Source organism: Oncorhynchus masou, chromosome 3 (assembly GCF_036934945.1).
Source record: "Oncorhynchus masou masou isolate Uvic2021 chromosome 3, UVic_Omas_1.1, whole genome shotgun sequence".
Classification (NCBI taxonomy): Eukaryota; Metazoa; Chordata; class Actinopteri; order Salmoniformes; family Salmonidae; genus Oncorhynchus; species Oncorhynchus masou.
Genome location: NC_088214.1, coordinates 24,508,915 through 24,527,742, shown reverse-complemented (window position 1 = coordinate 24,527,742; position 18,828 = coordinate 24,508,915). Strand labels below are relative to the sequence as shown.

The following is an 18,828-nucleotide window of genomic DNA, read 5'->3' as shown; positions in this document are numbered from 1 at the left end:
CCTTATTCTATGGTATTGTTGTAGGAAAGGTTTTGGGGGGTTCTAGTGGTCTCTGGTAATGGGGGTGATTCTCTTTTAAGAGCAGATTAGGCATCTGACTCTCGCCCCACATGACAAGATGATCAAAGGCCTCGGACACACTTTTGATGGGAATGGGGGTTGATGGGGAGGGATTACCGCGTGGCGCAACTGATGTCTTTTCCCCTTCCCTCTTTCTACTCCTCCCTCTCTCTCCTTTACCTTGCCTCTGCTCCTCCCCCACATCCCTCTCTCCCCCCAGGCTTTGTAAACGCCTCCTTCTGCCCTGGTGTCTCTTGCTGCAGGAAGGTGGTCATCGCTGAGAGGCGCATTGCTCTGGACCTTCCCCAGCAAGACCTGGCCATCTCTCTCAAGGTTCCACCCAGGAAGACTCTCACTCTGGTCAGTCACATACATTTTGTTGGTCAGTCATGGTCACTGGGTCAATTCCTTACTCTGGCAATGTTCAATGTCTATACTAGCATACCACTAAGAATACATGCCCAAATTGTTGCTTCAATGGCCTCCCGGGTTGCGCAGTGGTCTAAGGTGCCACCAGAGATTCTGGGTTCGAGCCCAGGCTCTGCCGCAGCGGGCCGCGACTGGGAGGCTCATGGGGCGCTGCACAATTGGCCCAGCGTCATCCGGAGTTAGGGAGGGTTTGGCCAGGCAGGGATATCCTTGTCTCATCGCGCACTAGTGACTCCTGTGGCGGACCGGGCGCAGTGCACGCTGACCAGGTCGCTAGGTGTATGGTGTTTCCTCCGACACATTGGTGCGTTTGGCTTCCGGGTTGGATGTGCATTGTGTCAAGAAGCAGTGCGGCTTGGTTGGGTTGTGTTTCAAAGGATGCATGGCTCTCAACCTTCGCCTCTCCTGAGTCCGTTCTCGACCTTCGCCTCTCCTGAGTCCGTTCTCGACCTTCGCCTCTCCTGAGTCCGTTCTCGACCTTCGCCTCTCCTGAGTCCGTTCTCGACCTTCGCCTCTCCTGAGTCCGTTCTCGACCTTCGCCTCTCCTGAGTCCGTTCTCGACCTTCGCCTCTCCCGAGTCCGTACGGGAGTTGCAGCGATGAGACAAGACAGTAACTACTACCAATTGGATACCTCGAAATTGGGGAGAAAAAGGGGTAAAAAAATAAATATATATATATATATATATATATATATATATATATATATATATATATATATATATATATATATATATATATATATATATATATATATATATAATTGCTCTTTCATTTCAAGCAGCATGTTAATGTGGATCGTAGAAGAGAACAGAGACAGTTTGTCAGTTGATCATCTTTGCCCATACTGTAAGGTGGTGAACAGATATTCCTGTCTTAAAGAAAACCCAGACTAGGTGATGCCTCTAGTGTAATTTAGGAGCCAAGAATCTCGGCCTTTAGTATGCTGTATTAGAGGTTTACAAGGTTGGCACTGTGAGACTCTCTCCTCTGTGTTATATCATGTCCCAAACAACAACAATGCGGTACTGTATTCTACCTGGCAACACCCCACTGCACACTGTTTGAGCTTTCTAACCTTGTAACAAAGTGAAACACACAGCTAAGTTTGTATTTGCTGTAGAGCAGGGGTAGGCAACTAGATTTAGATGCGGGCCAACTGTTTTGTTCGGAGTAGATGGTTGGGGGTCCGGAACATAATTATAATCATTTGTACACTGCAAATTTACCAAATTTAAGCCCAAAAAGAGAAAGAAAATTGCAGACAAGATTACATACCCTATGTCTATTTTTTTAATTTGTGGGAATACTTAGGGACAGATTTCCTAAATGAAACACATTTTTATCTGGATTACTGGTGATTTTAGTCTTTTTTTCACCCCAAACAAACCCCTGAGGTGCCTTACTGCTGTTATAAACTGGTTACCAATGTAATTAGAGCAGTAAAAATAAATATTTTGTCATACCTGAGGTATACAGTCGAATATACAGTACCATGTCTGTCAGCCAATCAGCATTCAGGGCTCGAACCACCCAGTTTATAATGCAGCATACCCCACATAGTATGCCACTGCAGACCAACAACAACAAAACAGCTCAACGTATCACTGAAATGCCCAGTCTTTTGTTTGTTTTTAAACCTTTTTTCAATTTAAAGTCTGTCAGATAAAACCGTTTCTATGATAAGCTATGATAAGTATCAAAGTGGAAGTAATTCAGAGAGACAAGCCTACAGTATTGTTTGGCTTTGACAAGATGTGTTATGTTTTGTTCCTCTTCTTCAGGATTATATCTTGGTGGTTCCTGATGATAGCTACACCCCTGATCTACTGAAAGAGAAGCCACTGGATAAGTCATCTGATTTCACCAGACAGTGTGAAGGTCAAGGCTTTTATATAGAGTAAGTATTCAGTTCACTGACCGTGTTCTCAAGACTTAGCCCTAGCAAAACAACCTGCCTTGTGGAATGGGTTCAACTGCTTTGCTGAGTGATTTGAAGATTAGATGAATGAGTATGATTGATATTGTAGGATCATTTGATGTTTATTTGAAACTTAAGTATATTTGAGGTATTTGCTTCCTACACTAATATATTACCAGAATATCCTTCCTAGGGAATCCCATCCACAATACCATCCTTGGATGTTATTCTAAATAAAGCCCTCTAGTGGTTGATCAGTGGTGAATTTTCTAATAATTTACAAGCTTTTACAATGCATGTTAAAGGTAAAGGTAGACTCAGCATCGCAGTTTCTAGCTGTGCCACTAGAGATCCTGGTTTGAGTCCAGGCTCTGTCGCAGCCGGCCTCGACCGGGAGACCCATGGGGCAACGCACAATTGGCCCAACGTCACCCGGGTTAGGGGAGGGTTTGGCTAGCAGGGATGTCCTTGTCCCATCGTGCTCTAGCGACTCCTGTGGTTCAGTGCACGCTGACATGGTCGCCAGGTGTACGGTGTTTCCTCCAACACATTGGTGTGGCTGGCTTCCTGGTTAAGCGGGCATTGTGTCAAGAAGCAGTGCGGCTTGGTTGGGTCGTGTTTCGGAGGACGCATGGCTCCCTACCTTCGCCTCTCCCGAGTCCGTACGGAGTTGCAGCGATGAGACAAGACTGTAACTACCAATTGGATACCACGAAATTGTGGAGAAAAAGGGATAAAAGTTTTTCAAAATGTATTAAATAATTTGTAAAGGTAGACTCAGCGATTTGACGTATTTGCAGAAAGTAAACATCATAGTGGGTACATTTTCGCAACAACACCACTGTTTTGGTGCCCTGGCTACTTTGCTCTGAACAGCGGGAGGTGAACCCGTGCACATGCGCAGATACTGTGTGTGACTGTGTGAGAGCGAAGTCTTGTGTCTCGTTCATCTCAATATCTGGGGTGCTGCTCTTGAAAATGTCATTTTGCTTTGTCTACCTTTAAATGTGTGGATATAAAAACTGTAACTGGAGAAACCCCTGACCTGAATGTTCTCGTCCTGATCCAACTTCCCACAGCCCTAGAACCTCCTCCCAGTTCTGCCAAGTCTCAACACGCTCCCTGGTAGCAGCCTACAGTGATGGGGCCCTGCCTTGCTACTGTGATAAGTCAGGAGCCACGGGGCCCACCTGTAACCCTGTAGGGGGCCAGTGTCCCTGTCGGCCCCATGTCATTGGTCGACAGTGTACACGATGCGCCACAGGATACTACGGCTTCCCCTACTGCAAACGTGAGTGGATTTGACTTACTAAAATGTCTCTCACACACACACACACACACACACACACACACACACACACACACACACACACACACACACACACACACACACACACACACACACACACACACACACACACACACACACACACACACACACACACACACACAGTGTCCTATCCTAACCTGTCTATATCCTTTGTTCCCCTTCAGCCTGTGAGTGTGGCCAGCGTCTGTGCCATGAGGTGACAGGCCAGTGTATCTGCCCGCCCCAATCAGTGAAGCCAGCCTGTGATGTGTGTGAGAGCCAGACATTTAGCTACCACCCTCTAGTGGGCTGTGAGGGCTGTGACTGCTCCCCCAGCGGAGTCAGGCCCAACGCAGGGAGAGACTGTGACCGCGATACCGGACAATGCATGTGAGTGGCCTTCTGTCTGATCTGACATACACCATACTGTATGTGTCAATAATGCCAGTGTGTATCATATGTGGTGATTGTGAATTATTGTTAGATTATTGTGTGTTTATTCGTATATGCCTATTCCCTCCAAATAAAATGTAAGTATGACCATAGCTCTTTAAATTTGACCCTGTTCTGACGTGCTTTGTGTGTGTGTGTGTGTGTGTGTGTGTGTGTGTGTGTGTGTGTGTGTGTGTGTGTGTGTGTGTGTGTGTGTGTGTGTGTGTGTGTGTGTGTGTGTGTGTGTGTGTGTGTGCGCGTGCGTGCCTGTAGATGTAAGCCCAGGATCGGGGGGCGCCAGTGTGACCGGTGCGCTGCAGGTTTCTACAGGTTCCCTGAGTGTCTCCCATGTAGCTGTAACCAGGGAGGAGTCACAACAGACGTCTGCCACCCTGACACAGGGCAGTGCCTCTGCAAGGTGACTGACTATACACGATAAATATACTACTTTAAAAGGAAGAATGATTATGTACAGTACTGTATGTGTACATGTACAAATAGGAAGACTCTGTATGTAATTCCCCTAAGTGTTTACATACACCATAACAATATTTTGACCACTGGCTTTCGCAGTTTAACATGTTTTTTCTGATGTTGTAGAGAAACGTCCAGGGAGCCCTTTGTGATGCCTGTAGAGACGGGTCCTTCCACTTTGACCCCTCCCACCCCAGGGGCTGCATCAGCTGCTTCTGCTTTGGAACCAACAGCCAGTGTCAGAGCACCCGCAAACGCAGGGGGAAGGTGCGCGTGTGTGTATGTGTGTGTATGTGTGTGTGTGTGTGTGTGTGTGTGTGTGTGTGTGTGTGTGTGTGTGTGTGTGTGTGTGTGTGTGTGTGTGTGTGTGTGTGTGTGCATGCATTTGTATGGTTGTGTGTTTGTATATGTGTGTGTGAAGATTTCAAGGTGTTTTCATTGATACATTATTGGGTTTCTGGTCTATAGAAATCTAAAATGGCGTGTTGTTATTATTATTATGTACTTGTTCAGACACGTGATCCAACAAACACTGATCTCGCCACATAACCAGTGTTGCATCAACCCAGATTCCATAGACTGGATATACCCACAGCTTTGCCACACCTGCGGAACATAGACCCATTGCGCTCCATTGCATACCACAGCAGGCTATTCTATTCCTATAATGGTATTTCACCTAATCACAGACCTATAATATATAGTACAGTTCTCTTTCCATCCGCTTCCACTAGTTTGTGGACATGCGTGGCTGGCGTCTGGAGAGAGCTGACCAGGAGGAGGTGACATCAGTTCTCAACCCATCCAGTAACACAGTGGTAGCAGACATACAGGAGCTGCCTGGCAATACTCAGCTCCTCCACTGGGTGGCGCCTCCATCCTACCTGGGAGACAGGGTGAGTGGAGCGAGTGGGACTCAGGAGGAGCACATGTACTGTTTATAGAATAGTTCAGTTGAATAAAGGGGATATGTTTCAATAATATTTGGAAGGTCTTTTTATATTAGACTTCAGCATTTTAAGCTAGAATCCTTAGTTACTACATCCATTTTTGGGGTCATGAGGTTAGTTCAACTGTTATACAGCGACGGAACCCAAAATATAAGCTTGTTTTGCTCCAATGTTTGTAAACAATGTCAATGTAAACAAACACTATCTAGCGTTAAAACTATAATTTTGATATCATGGATGGTCAGTCCTTGCATCCATAGCTCTGCCTGTGAATTTGAGAGTGGTTACATTTCTCCAGGCCCATCACTCATCTTTTTTTACCAAAACAGAGGCGGGGCGACCGCTTTGTTGTTTTAATTAAGGACTCTAGCTTTAACATTTGATCAATTGTTATTTAGTGGTGAATTCAGTGTCAACAGGAAAAGTATACTAGGAGTCAGCTGCCATAGAGCCTAACCGATAGTGCTTTGACCTGGGGGGTATACTACAAAGTAGGATCTATGAGTTATCCAGCTAACTTCAATAAACAACCAGAAATAACTCAACTTGGATGTGTGTTCTTGGTTGCTGAGTCAATTAGACCATGCCCATTTCAAGCTTGTCTTAAATATACAATATATACCCTACCATTCAAAAGTTGGGGTCACTTAGAAATGTCCTTTTTTTAAAATTGAAGTAAAAGCACTTTTTTTAATCCATTAAAAGAACATCAAATTGATCAGAAATACAGTGTAGACATTGTTAATTTTGGGAATGACTATTATAGCTGGAAACGGCAGATTGTTTTATGGAATATCTCCATAGGTGTACAGAGACCCATTTTCAGCAAACATCACTCCTGTGTTCCAATGGCACGTTGTGTTAGCTAATCCAAGTTTATCATTTTAAAAGGCTAATTGATCATTATAAAACAATTTTATAATGTTGTTCTGATTAAAGAAGCTATACAACTGGCCTTTTTTTTTAGACTCGTTGAGTATCTGGAGCATCAGCATTTGTGGGTTTGATTTCAGGCTCAAAATGGCCCAAAACAAAGAACTTTCTTCTGAACCTCGTCTACGTATTCTTGTTCTGAGAAATGAAGGCTATTCCATGCGAGAAATTGCCAAGAAACTGAAGATCTCGTACAATGCTGTGTACTACTCCCTTCACAGAACAGCGCAAACTGGCCCTAACCAGAATAGAAAGAGGAGTGGGAGGCCCCGGTGCACAACTGAGCAAGAGGACAAATACATTAGTGTCTAGTTTGAGAAACAGACGCCTCACACGTCCTCAACTGGCAGCTTCGTTAAACATTACCCGCAAAACACCAGTCTCAACGTCAACAGTGAAGAGACGACTCTGGGATGCTGGACTTCTAGGCAGAGTTCCTCTGTCCAGTGTCTGTTCTTTTGCCCATCTTAATCTTTTATTTTTATTGGCCAGTCTGAGATATGGCTTTTTCTTTGCAACTCTGCCTACAAGGCCAGCATCCTGAGTAGAGCAGCGGTCTAAGGCACTGCATCTCAGTGCTAGAGGCGTCACTACACACCCTAGTTCAATTCCAGGTCCCATAGAGCCCATAGAGCAGCACACAATTCGCCCAGCATCGTCTGTGTTAGGGTTTTGCCGGGATAGACCGTCATTGTAAATAAGAATTTGTTCTTAACTGACTAGCCTAGTTAAATAAAGGTAAAATAAATTTAAAAAACTCCTTGTTCCTGCTTTGTAATATACCCCCCAGTTCTGCACTGATTCAGACCATAGAATTAGAATGATTGCTAAGTCATTCATGAATAAAATGTTCTATTCATTCTATTTCTATAGTTTAGACCCAGTCCCAGTGACACTGACGGTATGCTCTGCTCCTGTCTCAGGTGTCTTCCTATGGGGGCTACCTGACCTACCAGGCCAAGTCATTTGGGATTCCTAGTGAGGGGATGTCTTTGCTGGACCGCAGACCTGATGTCTTGCTCAGTGTACGTACAGTATGACATATCATCACTCACGGCTAATTATGACATCTCTCTTATTGGTGTATAAGTCGTGCATAACTCACTTCCTGTTGTGAGTAACCCAGTGTTGTTTCTCTGTGATGTCCTCAGGGCAGGGAGATGGCCCTGGTCCACATGGCCCCAAAAACCCCCGAACCAGACAGACTCCACCAGGGCAGAGTCCAGCTCGTGGAGGTATAGAAAACAGTTTTTCCTACCTAAAACGTGGTCAAGCTGAGTCCTTATTCCATTCTATCTGTTGTGAACAACACCTTTAAAGCACTTCAAAGTATACACTCCCTCACTAATACCTATCTGTGTGTTATGTGCAGGGGAACTGGCGTCATGCCGGCACCAACCGGCCTGTGTCCAGGGAGGATCTGATGGTGGTCCTGGCTGGGTTGGTGGCTCTGAGGGTGCAGGCTCTTTACTTCACCCAGAGCCAGAGACTCAGTCTGGGGAGGTAGGCCTGGAGGAGGCTACAGACACGGGGGCCGGGGGCCCTGCCAGCACCGTGGAGCAGTGTGCCTGTTCCCCTCTCTACAGAGGAGACTCCTGCCAGGTTTGACACGGGCCGTAATGATCTTGTTCACTCCTAGTCCCCTAGGTGTTTCATATTGACATACAGGGGTCATACAGGCATAAGCAATATGGTTCAGGATTTGAAGAGTACTCCTGAGGTGTCTTGGAGTCCTATTTTGGAAATGGTAGTATGTCCAAGGCAAGTTGGACTTTTAGCTCTCAGGTGCACAACAAGCAGGGCTGGGAGCTTGGGTTAAAGGTCAGTTTGGGATTGGGAAGGAGAGGTGGGAAAGACAGTGGGAGAGCGAAAAGGATTAGGAGACGGTAGTAGAGAGAGAAAGAATACAGGAGGGGCTGAGAGAGAGAGGTGACAACTGATAGGTCTAGTCATTTTAGAAAAGAGAAGAGTTGTGACACGCCCGGGGTGAGTGAGGTCACTGGCAGGCAGAGGAAAAACCCTGGGCTCATCAAAGAGACGACGGTTTAAACAACCCTGTGTGGAATGTCCTGGAAAAAAACCCTGTGTGTCTGTGTGTGTGTGTCTGAGTTCATCAGCCAAGCCCAGTAGCCCCAGGCAGAGGGAGAAGATGCACAATCACCATGACATAATATTAGACATTCAATTACTGCTGTAAAGTGCTCCACTGTGGCATGGTAACAGCAGTTAAAATAAAATGCAATAAAAAAAACATTTACAGGATGATGGTCATCAAGTTTCAACAGAATTCTTCCCCTTGGGGTGTTTAGTGCATAGGTGGGTCTCAAACTCCAATTAGGAAAAGTTGGATGTAAGCATTTTCCCCCTGAAAATCCACATATTAAATTGAATGTAGATTAAACCATTTTTGGTATGTAAACCCCTAGGGATGGGCGGCTGACAATGAAGATGTGGTCTTGTTACCCTGGCAACAGTGTCCTGATGACTTTACAATAGATTTTCATTTGACTTGATTGAGTTGTTTTTCCCCATTTTGTGGTTGTGCTCCAAGCAGTGTTATTGTGTGTGTGTGTGTGTGTGTGTGTGTGTGTGTGTGTGTGTGTGTGTGTGACATCAACATCCTGTAATCAGGTGTGTTCAGAGGAAATGGATAATATATAGCCGGCGGCAGTACTAAAAAAGGAGAGGCACGCTGACACACAGCCAGTGTGGTATCTGGCAACCTGGGACGGTGTTACTCACCACCCTCAACCAGACAGACACAATGTGTGTGTGTGTATTCTAGGTGTGAGTGATCTTCTGTACTGTCTGGAGGTCTATGAGTATTATTCACAGAACCACACAATCCCACTGGCATGCTCACAAAGATACCCTATGGACACACATTAACACACACGATCCAAAGCACGCTCATTCAGTCTCCCAGGTGGAACCACACCCGAGCAACATTAGGATTTTCCTTTAGACGGTTTGTTAGTGTAAGCAAATAAATGTGTGTGTGACATGCACGTATGTCAGTGTGTGTGTGTGTGTGTGTGTGTGTGTGCATGCTGCTCCATTGCTCTGACTGCGGCACTGACTCAGGTGCTGTACGTGAGTGATGGGGCGTGTCCTCTACGTGTGAGTCTGTGAGTGTTTAAGAGGCAGAGGCAGGGAGTTATTTCCGACTAAACGGGAGTGATGTCAGGCACGAGTGCACACAGACACCAGAGAGGGAGAGACGTGCTACTACAGGTCCTGCTATGGGGAACCTTACTGGGACTATGCAACGCAGGACACAGACCATATTCCAGGGGAGAGAGGAACCGCTATCCCAGGCAGCATGACCGAGAGGCACAGAGAATAGATTATCCTTTCATACATGACCAGGGAGGACAAAGAGTCCAGTACCCTTCTGTGAATGATCAGGGGACCCAAAGAGTCCAGTACCCTTCTGTGAATGATCAGGGGACCCAACGAGTCCAGTACCCTTCTGTGAATGATCAGGGGACCCAACGAGTCCAGTACCCTTCTGTGAATGATCAGGGGACCCAACGAGTCCAGTACCCTTCTGTGAATGATCAGGGGACCCAACGAGTCCAGTACCCTTCTGTGAATGATCAGGGGACCCAACGAGTCCAGTACCCTTCTGTGAATGATCAGGGGACCCAACGAGTCCAGTACCCTTCTGTGAATGACAGAAGACAGACTGTTCAGTATCCGTATTTTGATGACCAAGGTTCCAGTTCTCAGATCCAGGTAAACCTATGGAAGTCAAACAGTGGTGAAGTCTGCTGGCTTACAAGCGGATGCACTGTCTGTAATGTATGTGTGGCTGCTCTGTGCATGAGTTAGACCTGTAGGACATCTGTTGACTTCCAGACTGTTATCTTACAGAGCAAAGGGTATGTTTGGCAGTGGTGCGTGGTGTGATGTCTTGTATTCAGTGTGGTGCTGGTGACACACCAAACCTGGGAACAGTTTGGAACATTTGTGAGATCAATCATTCTCTGTTGCTAGGCAGATTAGCTGAGGTAAAGTCAGACAGCCTTTATCTACTCAAACACTGCCACTTTGAATGGTAAAATGTTCTTCTGTGTGGGAATTAAGTGTGTTGTTTTGAAATGTGTATTTAGTATTGTGTTCTGTTTGTGATAGAACTTGTGTGGCTCTTTCATATTTTTTGTTATTCATCCATTGAGTCCCATTGAGCGAGACATCACTTTTAAAGCTCTGACTTTCCATGAAGTATTGCTGTATCTACTGAATGTATTTGATGTGTCTGTATTCTTGTCTGATGTTTGTGTTTCTCTGTTCCAGAAATGTGCCACTGGTTACTATAGAGACGGCAGTGGACCCTACCTGGGTCGCTGTGTGCCCTGCTCCTGTAACGGCCTGGCCAACGCGTGTGAAGAGAGGACTGGGAGGTGTCTGGTAAGAACACACATGTACACACACGTGCACACACACACACACACACACACACACACACACACACACACACACACACACACACACACACACACACACACACACACACACACACACACACACACACACACACACACACACACACACACACACACACACACACACACACACACACACACACACAGGTTCTGACTCAGCACTCAAGAGTGAAGTGACCATAACCGCATATGAAGGTGCAATACCTAAGTCATCCCATCTGACTCCAAGGTAAGCCACAGTCCAGTCATCAGTGATAGTCTGGACATCTTACCCATGCCACTGGGCATTTCTGTGGGTCCCCCATGGGCATCCCACCCTACCCGGGTGTTACCACATACTGTTCTGTACCATAGCAGGCTAACCAAGTATTGGCTGATGTGGGTCTGTAGTAGATGTGATCACATATAAATGTGATATGGTCTACATTAGCCCCTAGGGGAGCCTTCATGTGTCTCCTTCTGTCACGGATGGCAGGGTGGAGTGGAGGGTGAAACTCTAGATCTCTAAAAGCCCATGCAGCACTCTATATTCTCCTCTCTCTCATTCTCCCTTTCTCTCTCTCTTATCTCCGTCTATCTCACCCTCCCCTCCCCCCTCTCTTTCTCTCTCACCATCTATTTCATTCTCGCTCGCTCGCTCGCTCTCTCTCTCTCTCTTTCCCTCCATTTCTCCCTTATCTCCTCTCATCTTACACAAGCCCCTCGAGCAGTGCCTCTCTCCAGGCCTAAGGAACCCAGAGCACTACGGACAGACAGACACACATGGCTGAGCACGCTCTCTCTCTGCAGTGAATGTCCATCAAAATCACTTTAGTCAATGGATTAGAACAGAAATGTTTGGAATCCCCCTATCATCATCCTCCTCTCTCATAAAAACAACCACCCTCCTTTGTGGTAAAAATAGGATTTATGTAATGTACAGTTAGATCTACCCTGTGGTGGGGTATGGCAGTGTGGTTATGTCCACAAAAGGACAAAGAGTGTTTAGACTCACTATGATCTTTATTATGATATTTTCATTAAATTAGTGAGGCTATAGATTATCTTTGTTACTTGGTTATTTAATAAGAGAGCACATAACTACCTTGTGCTGCTTACTGTCTAAACAGATACGAACATGTACACTATGATGGATCACAGCTCTATTACTTTAAGACTCTACTATTTAGATTCTCTTATTGGCATGCTCAAGTGTTTTTAACTATTCCTGTGGACAGAACTGCCAATACAACACGGCTGGAGACCGATGTGAGCGCTGCAAAGAGGGTTATTATGGAGATGCTGCCCAGAGGTCATGCCGGGTGTGCCCGTGCCCCTTCAGTGTGCCAGCTAACAGGTCAGTGTCACCAAAGAACCAAGTAGATGCTTCTTTGGTGGAATCAAACCTGTGTATTGTATCATGACTTACTGTTGTTGGCCCAGTATTCAAGTGTTTAAATGTACTCTTCATCATTCCACTATAGTTTTGCAGTGGGTTGCAGAGAGGCTGCTGGAGGGTTCCAGTGTGTTTGTAAACAAGGCTACGCTGGAGACAGGTGTGAACGATGTGCCCCTGGTTACTATGGTGATCCATTGACAGCTGGAGGAAGCTGCAGGCCTTGTGACTGTAACGGCAATGGAAACAGCTGTGACTCCAGGACAGGGGGTGAGTGGTGATGTGACTGAGACATGATGACACATTCAGAAAACCCGGATCATTGAGTGTATTGGTATAGCTTTATTCTCAGTTCATCATTATTATTATTTCTTCAATGGCATTGTAGTTACTTTTTTTTGGGGGATCATGAATGCATAATTCTGCTCTTTCTACAGTGTGCAAGAACACTTTGGAGCCAGGGGACACTGACACTGATGAGCAGTGCCACGGTTAGTGTCTGTTGTGAACATCTGATGGGTTCAACGAAAGGACAGGACATGGGGGCACCTACCTCGTCATGATCAACTACTGATTACACTTGTCTATGTGGTTCTCAGAGTGTGATGACTGCGCCAAGACCTTAATAAACGACCTGCAGCGTCTGGATGAGGAGCTGGCGAGAATTAAGACTCAGCTGGACAGCGCCAGTATCTCCGCCTCCTCTCAGGACAGACTCGGGAAGCTGGAAAATGCCATCACAGAGACCAAGGTACTAATGCGTTAATGGCCTATATGTACTGTACTGTAATGAAGTGTACCACCATGCCCTCTGGCTACACAGGCCACAGAGAGGGAGGGAGAGGACTTCAAAACGTAGTAATTTACATACACACACAGTGTACACTTACTTCTCAATGCACGCACACATGCACAACACACCCACCTGTTTGTTTTACTATCCTTGTGGGGACCAAACAATTGATTCCCATTCAAAATCCTATATCCCCTAACCCGTAACCTAAACTTAACCCTCCTTCTAACCCTAATTGTAAACCTAACCCTAAACCTAACCCCTACGCATAACATTTGTCCTTGTGGGGGACCGGCAAGGTAACACCACTTGTACCAATGTTCCTTGTTTGACTCTCCTTATGAGGACTTCTTTAAAACCACAAACACAAACAAATCAAATCACATTTTATTGGTTGCATTTCACATTTCAGAATCCTCCTGATCAGCACATTTTTTAAACAAATTTGTATTTTTTATTTCCCCTTTAGTTAACCAGGTAGGCCAGTTGAGAACAAGTTCTCATTTACAACTGCAACCGGGCCAAGATAAAGCAAAGCAGTGCGACAAAAAACAACAACACAGAGTTACATGTGGGATAAAGTCAGTCAGTTTGTCCCAGAGCTGTGGGTCAACACATGTCAGAGACCACACTGTATGGCAGTGGTAGTGGTCTGGTCAGGACTTGTTGTAGCTAAACTCACACGTTTGTGATAACAGCAGCTCCTACACTCCATGTGATCATACGTTAACGTGAGCATTTATGAAGCTAACAGGAGTAAACAAGACACTCTGTCAACCTCTCAAACAGCCCGAGGAGTCAACAACCTGATCCCACTGTACTGGAGTTCTGTCACTCCTCACTCTGTCTGTCTCTCTGTCTCTCTGTCTCTCTGTCTGTCTGTCTGTCTGTCTGTCTGTCTGTCTGTCTGTCTGTCTGTCTGTATGTATGTATGTATGTATGTATGTATGTATGTATGTATGTCTCTCTCTCTCTGTCTCTCTCTCTCTCTCTCTCTGTCTCTCTCTCTCTCTCTCTCTCTCTCTCTGTCTGTCTGTCTCTCTCCCTCTCTGTCTCTCTCTCTGTCTCTCTCTCTGTCTCTCTCTCTGTCTCTCTCTCTGTCTCTCTCTCTCTCTGACTGACTGTCTCTGTCTCTCTGTCTCTCTCTCTGTCTCTGTCTCTGTCTCTCTCTGTCTCTCTCATTCAAAGGACTTTATTGTCATGGGAAACATATGTTTACATTGTTTATTTCACTTGCTTTGTCAATCAGAAAATAACAGTAAACATGACTCTCGCTCTTTCTCTCCTCTCCTCTCCTCTCCTCTCCTCTCCTCTCCTCTCCTCTCCTCTCCTCTCCCTCTCCCTCTCCTCTCCTCTCCTCTCCTCTCTCCTCTCCTCTCCTCTCCTCTCCTCTCCTCTCCTCTCCTCTCCTCTCCTCTCCTCTCCTCTCCTCTCCTCTCCTCTCCTCTCCTCTCCTCTCCCTCCCTCCCTCATGTCATAATAAAGCATTGAACAATAGGCTGTGTGCTCTCTCCACAGTCTCTGGTGAACAAGTTCAGTTCCAGTGTGAACAGCCAGAAGCCCAAGGTTAGCCAACTAGAGCAGGACACTCTCAGTGTCAACGAGGATATCAACGCTCTCAAAGGCAAGGTACTGGACTGGAACTTCTTGATGACTTTTTATTAGGGTTCGTCATGAGTGGGGGAAATTGTGCATATGTTTTGTTGTGTATATGCTGGCTGTGTAGAGCTAACGTGTGTTTGTTTGTTTGTTGTCCATTCAGGCAGATGACAGGGCTGTGGATGCCCAGAAAGTCCTGGAGGATGTGGGTAAGACTCATCTGAGAGCTAAAGACCTGGATACTGAAGCTAAGAACCTGCTCAAGAAGATCCTGGGTAAAAAAAACTTCCTGTTTACTCGCTTTTCTCTTTTTCAATCTCTTTGTCCACCTCGGTTTGTCTCTCTATCATATTATCCTCTTTTGTTTTATTGTGACTTTTATTTCTCTGTTTTCCCTCTCACCCTCTCCTTTCTTTCTTTCTTTCTTTCTTTCTTTCTTTCTTTCTTTCTTTCTTTCTTTCTTTCTTTCTTTCTTTCTTTCTTTCTTTCTTTCTTTCTTTCTTTCTTTCTTTCTTTCTTTCTTTCTGTCTGTCTGTCTGTCTGTCTGTCTGTCTGTCTGTCTGTCTGTCTGTCTGTCTGTCTGTCTCTCTGTCTCTTTCTCCCCCATCCCACCCTCCCTTTTATCTAAACCTGAATGTGTGTTGGGTGTAGTCCTGCTACAGCAGCTGACAGAGTCTGGCTCCAGTGGCGGTGTGGTGCCCAGTGAGAACCTGGCTAAGATGTTATCTGAGGCGGAGCGCATGGTGAAGGAGATGGAGAAGAGGAACTTCAACCCACAAAAAGATGCAGCTGAGATAGAGAGGGATGAGGCCCAGAAACGTAAGACTTCTTCCTGGTTCATTCAATAACAAAAACTCTTAAAATCCCTAAAAGCTATTCTTTCAAAAGATTAGAATCTCGAACGTCTGATGTTCGATGAACACTACCACATTAGGTTGAGTTAAGGTACAGATAAGAGGCCTAATGTCACAATAATGATGACTACATTGTTTGATGCCATCAGCAACCAAATAAAATGGTGAGATTTAAAAAAAAAAAAATCTTCAGTCGAGAATGTCAGTTTCTATTTCTATTCAAATCTGTTCCTCTCTCCTAGTGCTGGACTACATCAAGGCCAATGTGACGAAGCAGTATGATCAGAATGAGGCAGCAGCCAAGAGGGTGAGGGGTCTGCTGAAGGACTATGCAGCTAAACTGAAGGACCTGGAGGAGGCGCTGAAACAGGCTGGGGACATGGTGAAGAAAGCCAACTCTCAGAATGGACTCAACACCGAGGCACTGGAAGACATCCTGGTAATAATACAAGTTCCAGTCCCAGACTTCTAACATGATGGTACTATGAAGTCATGTATAGGTTGTTAGTGTGTGCAGTAACCATGTCTCTGTTGCTATGGTTAATTCATGGTTGGTATCAGTATTGTTTGCACAATTATGTTTCCATTGGCTTAATGTTCTCTTAACCAATTGAATCGTGTTTGTTCTTCAGAAACGTATGGAAGATCTGAGGAAAGAGCGTAAGAAGGTCCAGGACCAGATAGCCATGGCAGAAGATCAGTTGAAGGACACAAAGGACCTCCTTAGAATGTTGGATGACAGCAAGACAGTAAGCACACAGACCAGCCATGACAATACATCAGGGTTCCCCTTTTATGAAATGTTGATTGTTGGACATAAAAGACTGTTAAAAACATTGTGACCCTGTCGTCTTACTCCTCTCTCCAGGAGTATGAACAGCTAGCTGCCCAACTGGACGGGGCCAGGACTGCCCTCACCAAGAAAGTCAACTCTATGTCCCAGGCCGCGGCCAAAGAGGACATTGTGGAGCGAGCAGAGAAACATGCTGAGAACCTGGCCAAGCTGGCCAAGGAACTACAGGAGTGAGTTATAGGGAATTGGGTCCTGGGTTATGTGGACAGTGCAGTTTCTGCTGGTTGTAGAGCTCAAGTTCAAAGCTTTTTGTGTTTTAGGCCATGGAAGTCGCCAGATATTGTTAAAAATATTGATTTTACAGGACAGAACAAAAGATGCCAGATAATAGCTCAGCACAATTAATGACAGCAATAGAGGCTCAGTGTAAACGACCTACTATTGGAGCCAGGCCTTGTGGTTCTGTAACAGGGATGTTTATGTTGGGTGGTTTCCATCCTCAGTGGGTCGTGCCTGATAGATCTGCGATCAGATAGATCCCCCACAGGCTGCATGTTTGTTGTTCTGCTTTGTTGAAAATCCAGATGCGTGTGTTGACCTGTGTACTCTCGCTCTGCCTCCTTTCCTCTCTTCTCCCTTCCTTCTCTCTCTACCCTCTCTCTCCTCCTTTCCTCTCTTCTCCCTTCCTTCTCTCTCTACCCTCTCTCTCCTCCTTTCCTCTCTTCTCCCTTCCTTATCTCTCTACCCCCTCTCTCTCCTCCTTTCCTCTCTTCTCCCTTCCTTATCTCTCTACCCCCTCTCTCTCCTCCTTTCCGCTCTTCTCCCTTCCTTCTCTCTATACCCTTATCTCTCTACCCCTCTCCCCTCCTTTCCTCTCTTCTCCCTTCCTTCTCTCTCTACCCTTATCTCTCTACCCCCTCTCTCTCTTCCTTTCCTCTCTTCTCCCTTCCTTCTCTCTCTACCCTTATCTCTCTACCCCTCTCCCCTCCTTTCTTCTCTTCTCCCTTCCTTCTCTCTCTACCCTTATCTCTCTACCCCTCTCCCCTCCTTTCTTCTCTTCTCCCTTCCTTCTCTCTCTACCCTTATCTCTCTACCCCCTCTCTCTCCTCCTTTCCTCTCTTCTCCCTTCCTTCTCTCTCTACCCTTATCTCTCTACCCCCTCCCTCTCCTCCTTTCCTCTCTTCTCCCTTCCTTCACTCTCTACCCTTATCTCTCTACCCCTCCCTCTCCTCCTTTCCTCTCTTCTCCCTTCCTTCTCTCTCTACCCTTATCTCTCTACCCCCTCTTTCTCCTCCTTTCCTCTCTTCTCCCTTCCTTCTCTCTCTACCCTTATCTCTCTACCCCCTCTTTCCTCCTTTCCTCTCTTCTCCCTTCCTTCTCTCTCTACCCTTATCTCTCTACCCCCTCTCTCTCATTTCCTCTCTTCTCCCTTATCTCTCTACCCCCTCTCTCTCTTCCTTTCCTCTCTTCTCCCTTCCTTCTCTCTCTACCCTTATCTCTCTACCCCTCTCCCCTCCTTTCTTCTCTTCTCCCTTCCTTCTCTCTCTACCCTTATCTCTCTACCCCCTCTCTCTCCTCCTTTCCTCTCTTCTCCCTTCCTTCTCTCTCTACCCTTATCTCTCTACCCCCTCCCTCTCCCTCCTTTCCTCTCCCTTCCTTCACTCTCTACCCTTATCTCTCTACCCCCTCTTTCCCTCCTTTCCTCTCTTCTCCCTTCCTTCTCTCTCTACCCTTATCTCTCTACCCCCTCTCTCTCCTCATTTCCTCTCTTCTCCCTTCCTTCTCTCTCTACCCTTATCTCTCTACCCCCTCGCTCCTCCTTTCCTCTCCTCTCCCTTCCTTCTCTCTCTATCCTTATCTCTCTACCCCTCTCTCTCCTCCTTTCCTCTCTTCTCCCTTCCTTCTCTCTCTACCCTTATCTCTCTACCCCCTCTCTCTCCTCCTTTCCTCTCTTCTCCCTTCCTTCTCTCTCTACCCTTTTCTCTCTACCCCCTCTCTCTCCTCCTTTCCTCTCTTCTCCCTTCCTTCTCTCTCTACCCTTATCTCTCTACCCCTCTCTCTCCTCATTTCCTCTCTTCTCCCTTCCTTCTCTCTCTACCCCCTCTCTCCTCCTTTCCTCTCTTCTCCCTTCCTTCTCTCTCTACCCTTATCTCTCTACCCCCTCTCTCTCCTCCTTTCCTCTCTTCTCCCTTCCTTCTCTCTCTACCCCCTCTCTCCTCCTTTCCTCTCTTCTCCCTTCCTTCTCTCTCTACCCTTATCTCTCTACCCCCTCTCTCTCCTCATTTCCTCTCTTCTCCCTTCCTTATCTCTCTACCCCCTCTCTCTCCTCCTTTCCTCTCTTCTCCCTTCATTCTCTCTCTACCCTTCTCTCTACCCCCTCTCTCTCCCTCATTTCCTCTCTTCTCCCTTCCTTATCTCTCTACCTCCTCTCTCTCCTCATTTCCTCTCTTCTCCCTTCC

The 18,828-nt window shown here is 46.2% G+C and overlaps 1 protein-coding gene across 1 annotated transcript in view; it reads left to right on the top strand.

Moving 5' to 3' along the window:
* Positions 1 to 18,828, top strand: part of LOC135513193 (laminin subunit alpha-3-like) — a 113,732-nt gene that overhangs the window by 81,417 nt on the left and 13,487 nt on the right. Inside the window, 22 exon segments of the mRNA XM_064935993.1 lie at positions 281 to 420; positions 2,273 to 2,388; positions 3,489 to 3,700; positions 3,904 to 4,108; positions 4,424 to 4,568; positions 4,751 to 4,891; positions 5,359 to 5,520; positions 7,431 to 7,532; positions 7,659 to 7,742; positions 7,880 to 8,000; positions 8,003 to 8,109; positions 10,807 to 10,920; positions 12,173 to 12,291; positions 12,419 to 12,600; positions 12,768 to 12,821; positions 12,930 to 13,081; positions 14,642 to 14,752; positions 14,886 to 14,997; positions 15,374 to 15,541; positions 15,819 to 16,015; positions 16,209 to 16,325; positions 16,445 to 16,599. Coding sequence (XP_064792065.1) covers positions 281 to 420; positions 2,273 to 2,388; positions 3,489 to 3,700; positions 3,904 to 4,108; positions 4,424 to 4,568; positions 4,751 to 4,891; positions 5,359 to 5,520; positions 7,431 to 7,532; positions 7,659 to 7,742; positions 7,880 to 8,000; positions 8,003 to 8,109; positions 10,807 to 10,920; positions 12,173 to 12,291; positions 12,419 to 12,600; positions 12,768 to 12,821; positions 12,930 to 13,081; positions 14,642 to 14,752; positions 14,886 to 14,997; positions 15,374 to 15,541; positions 15,819 to 16,015; positions 16,209 to 16,325; positions 16,445 to 16,599 — 3,016 coding nt within the window.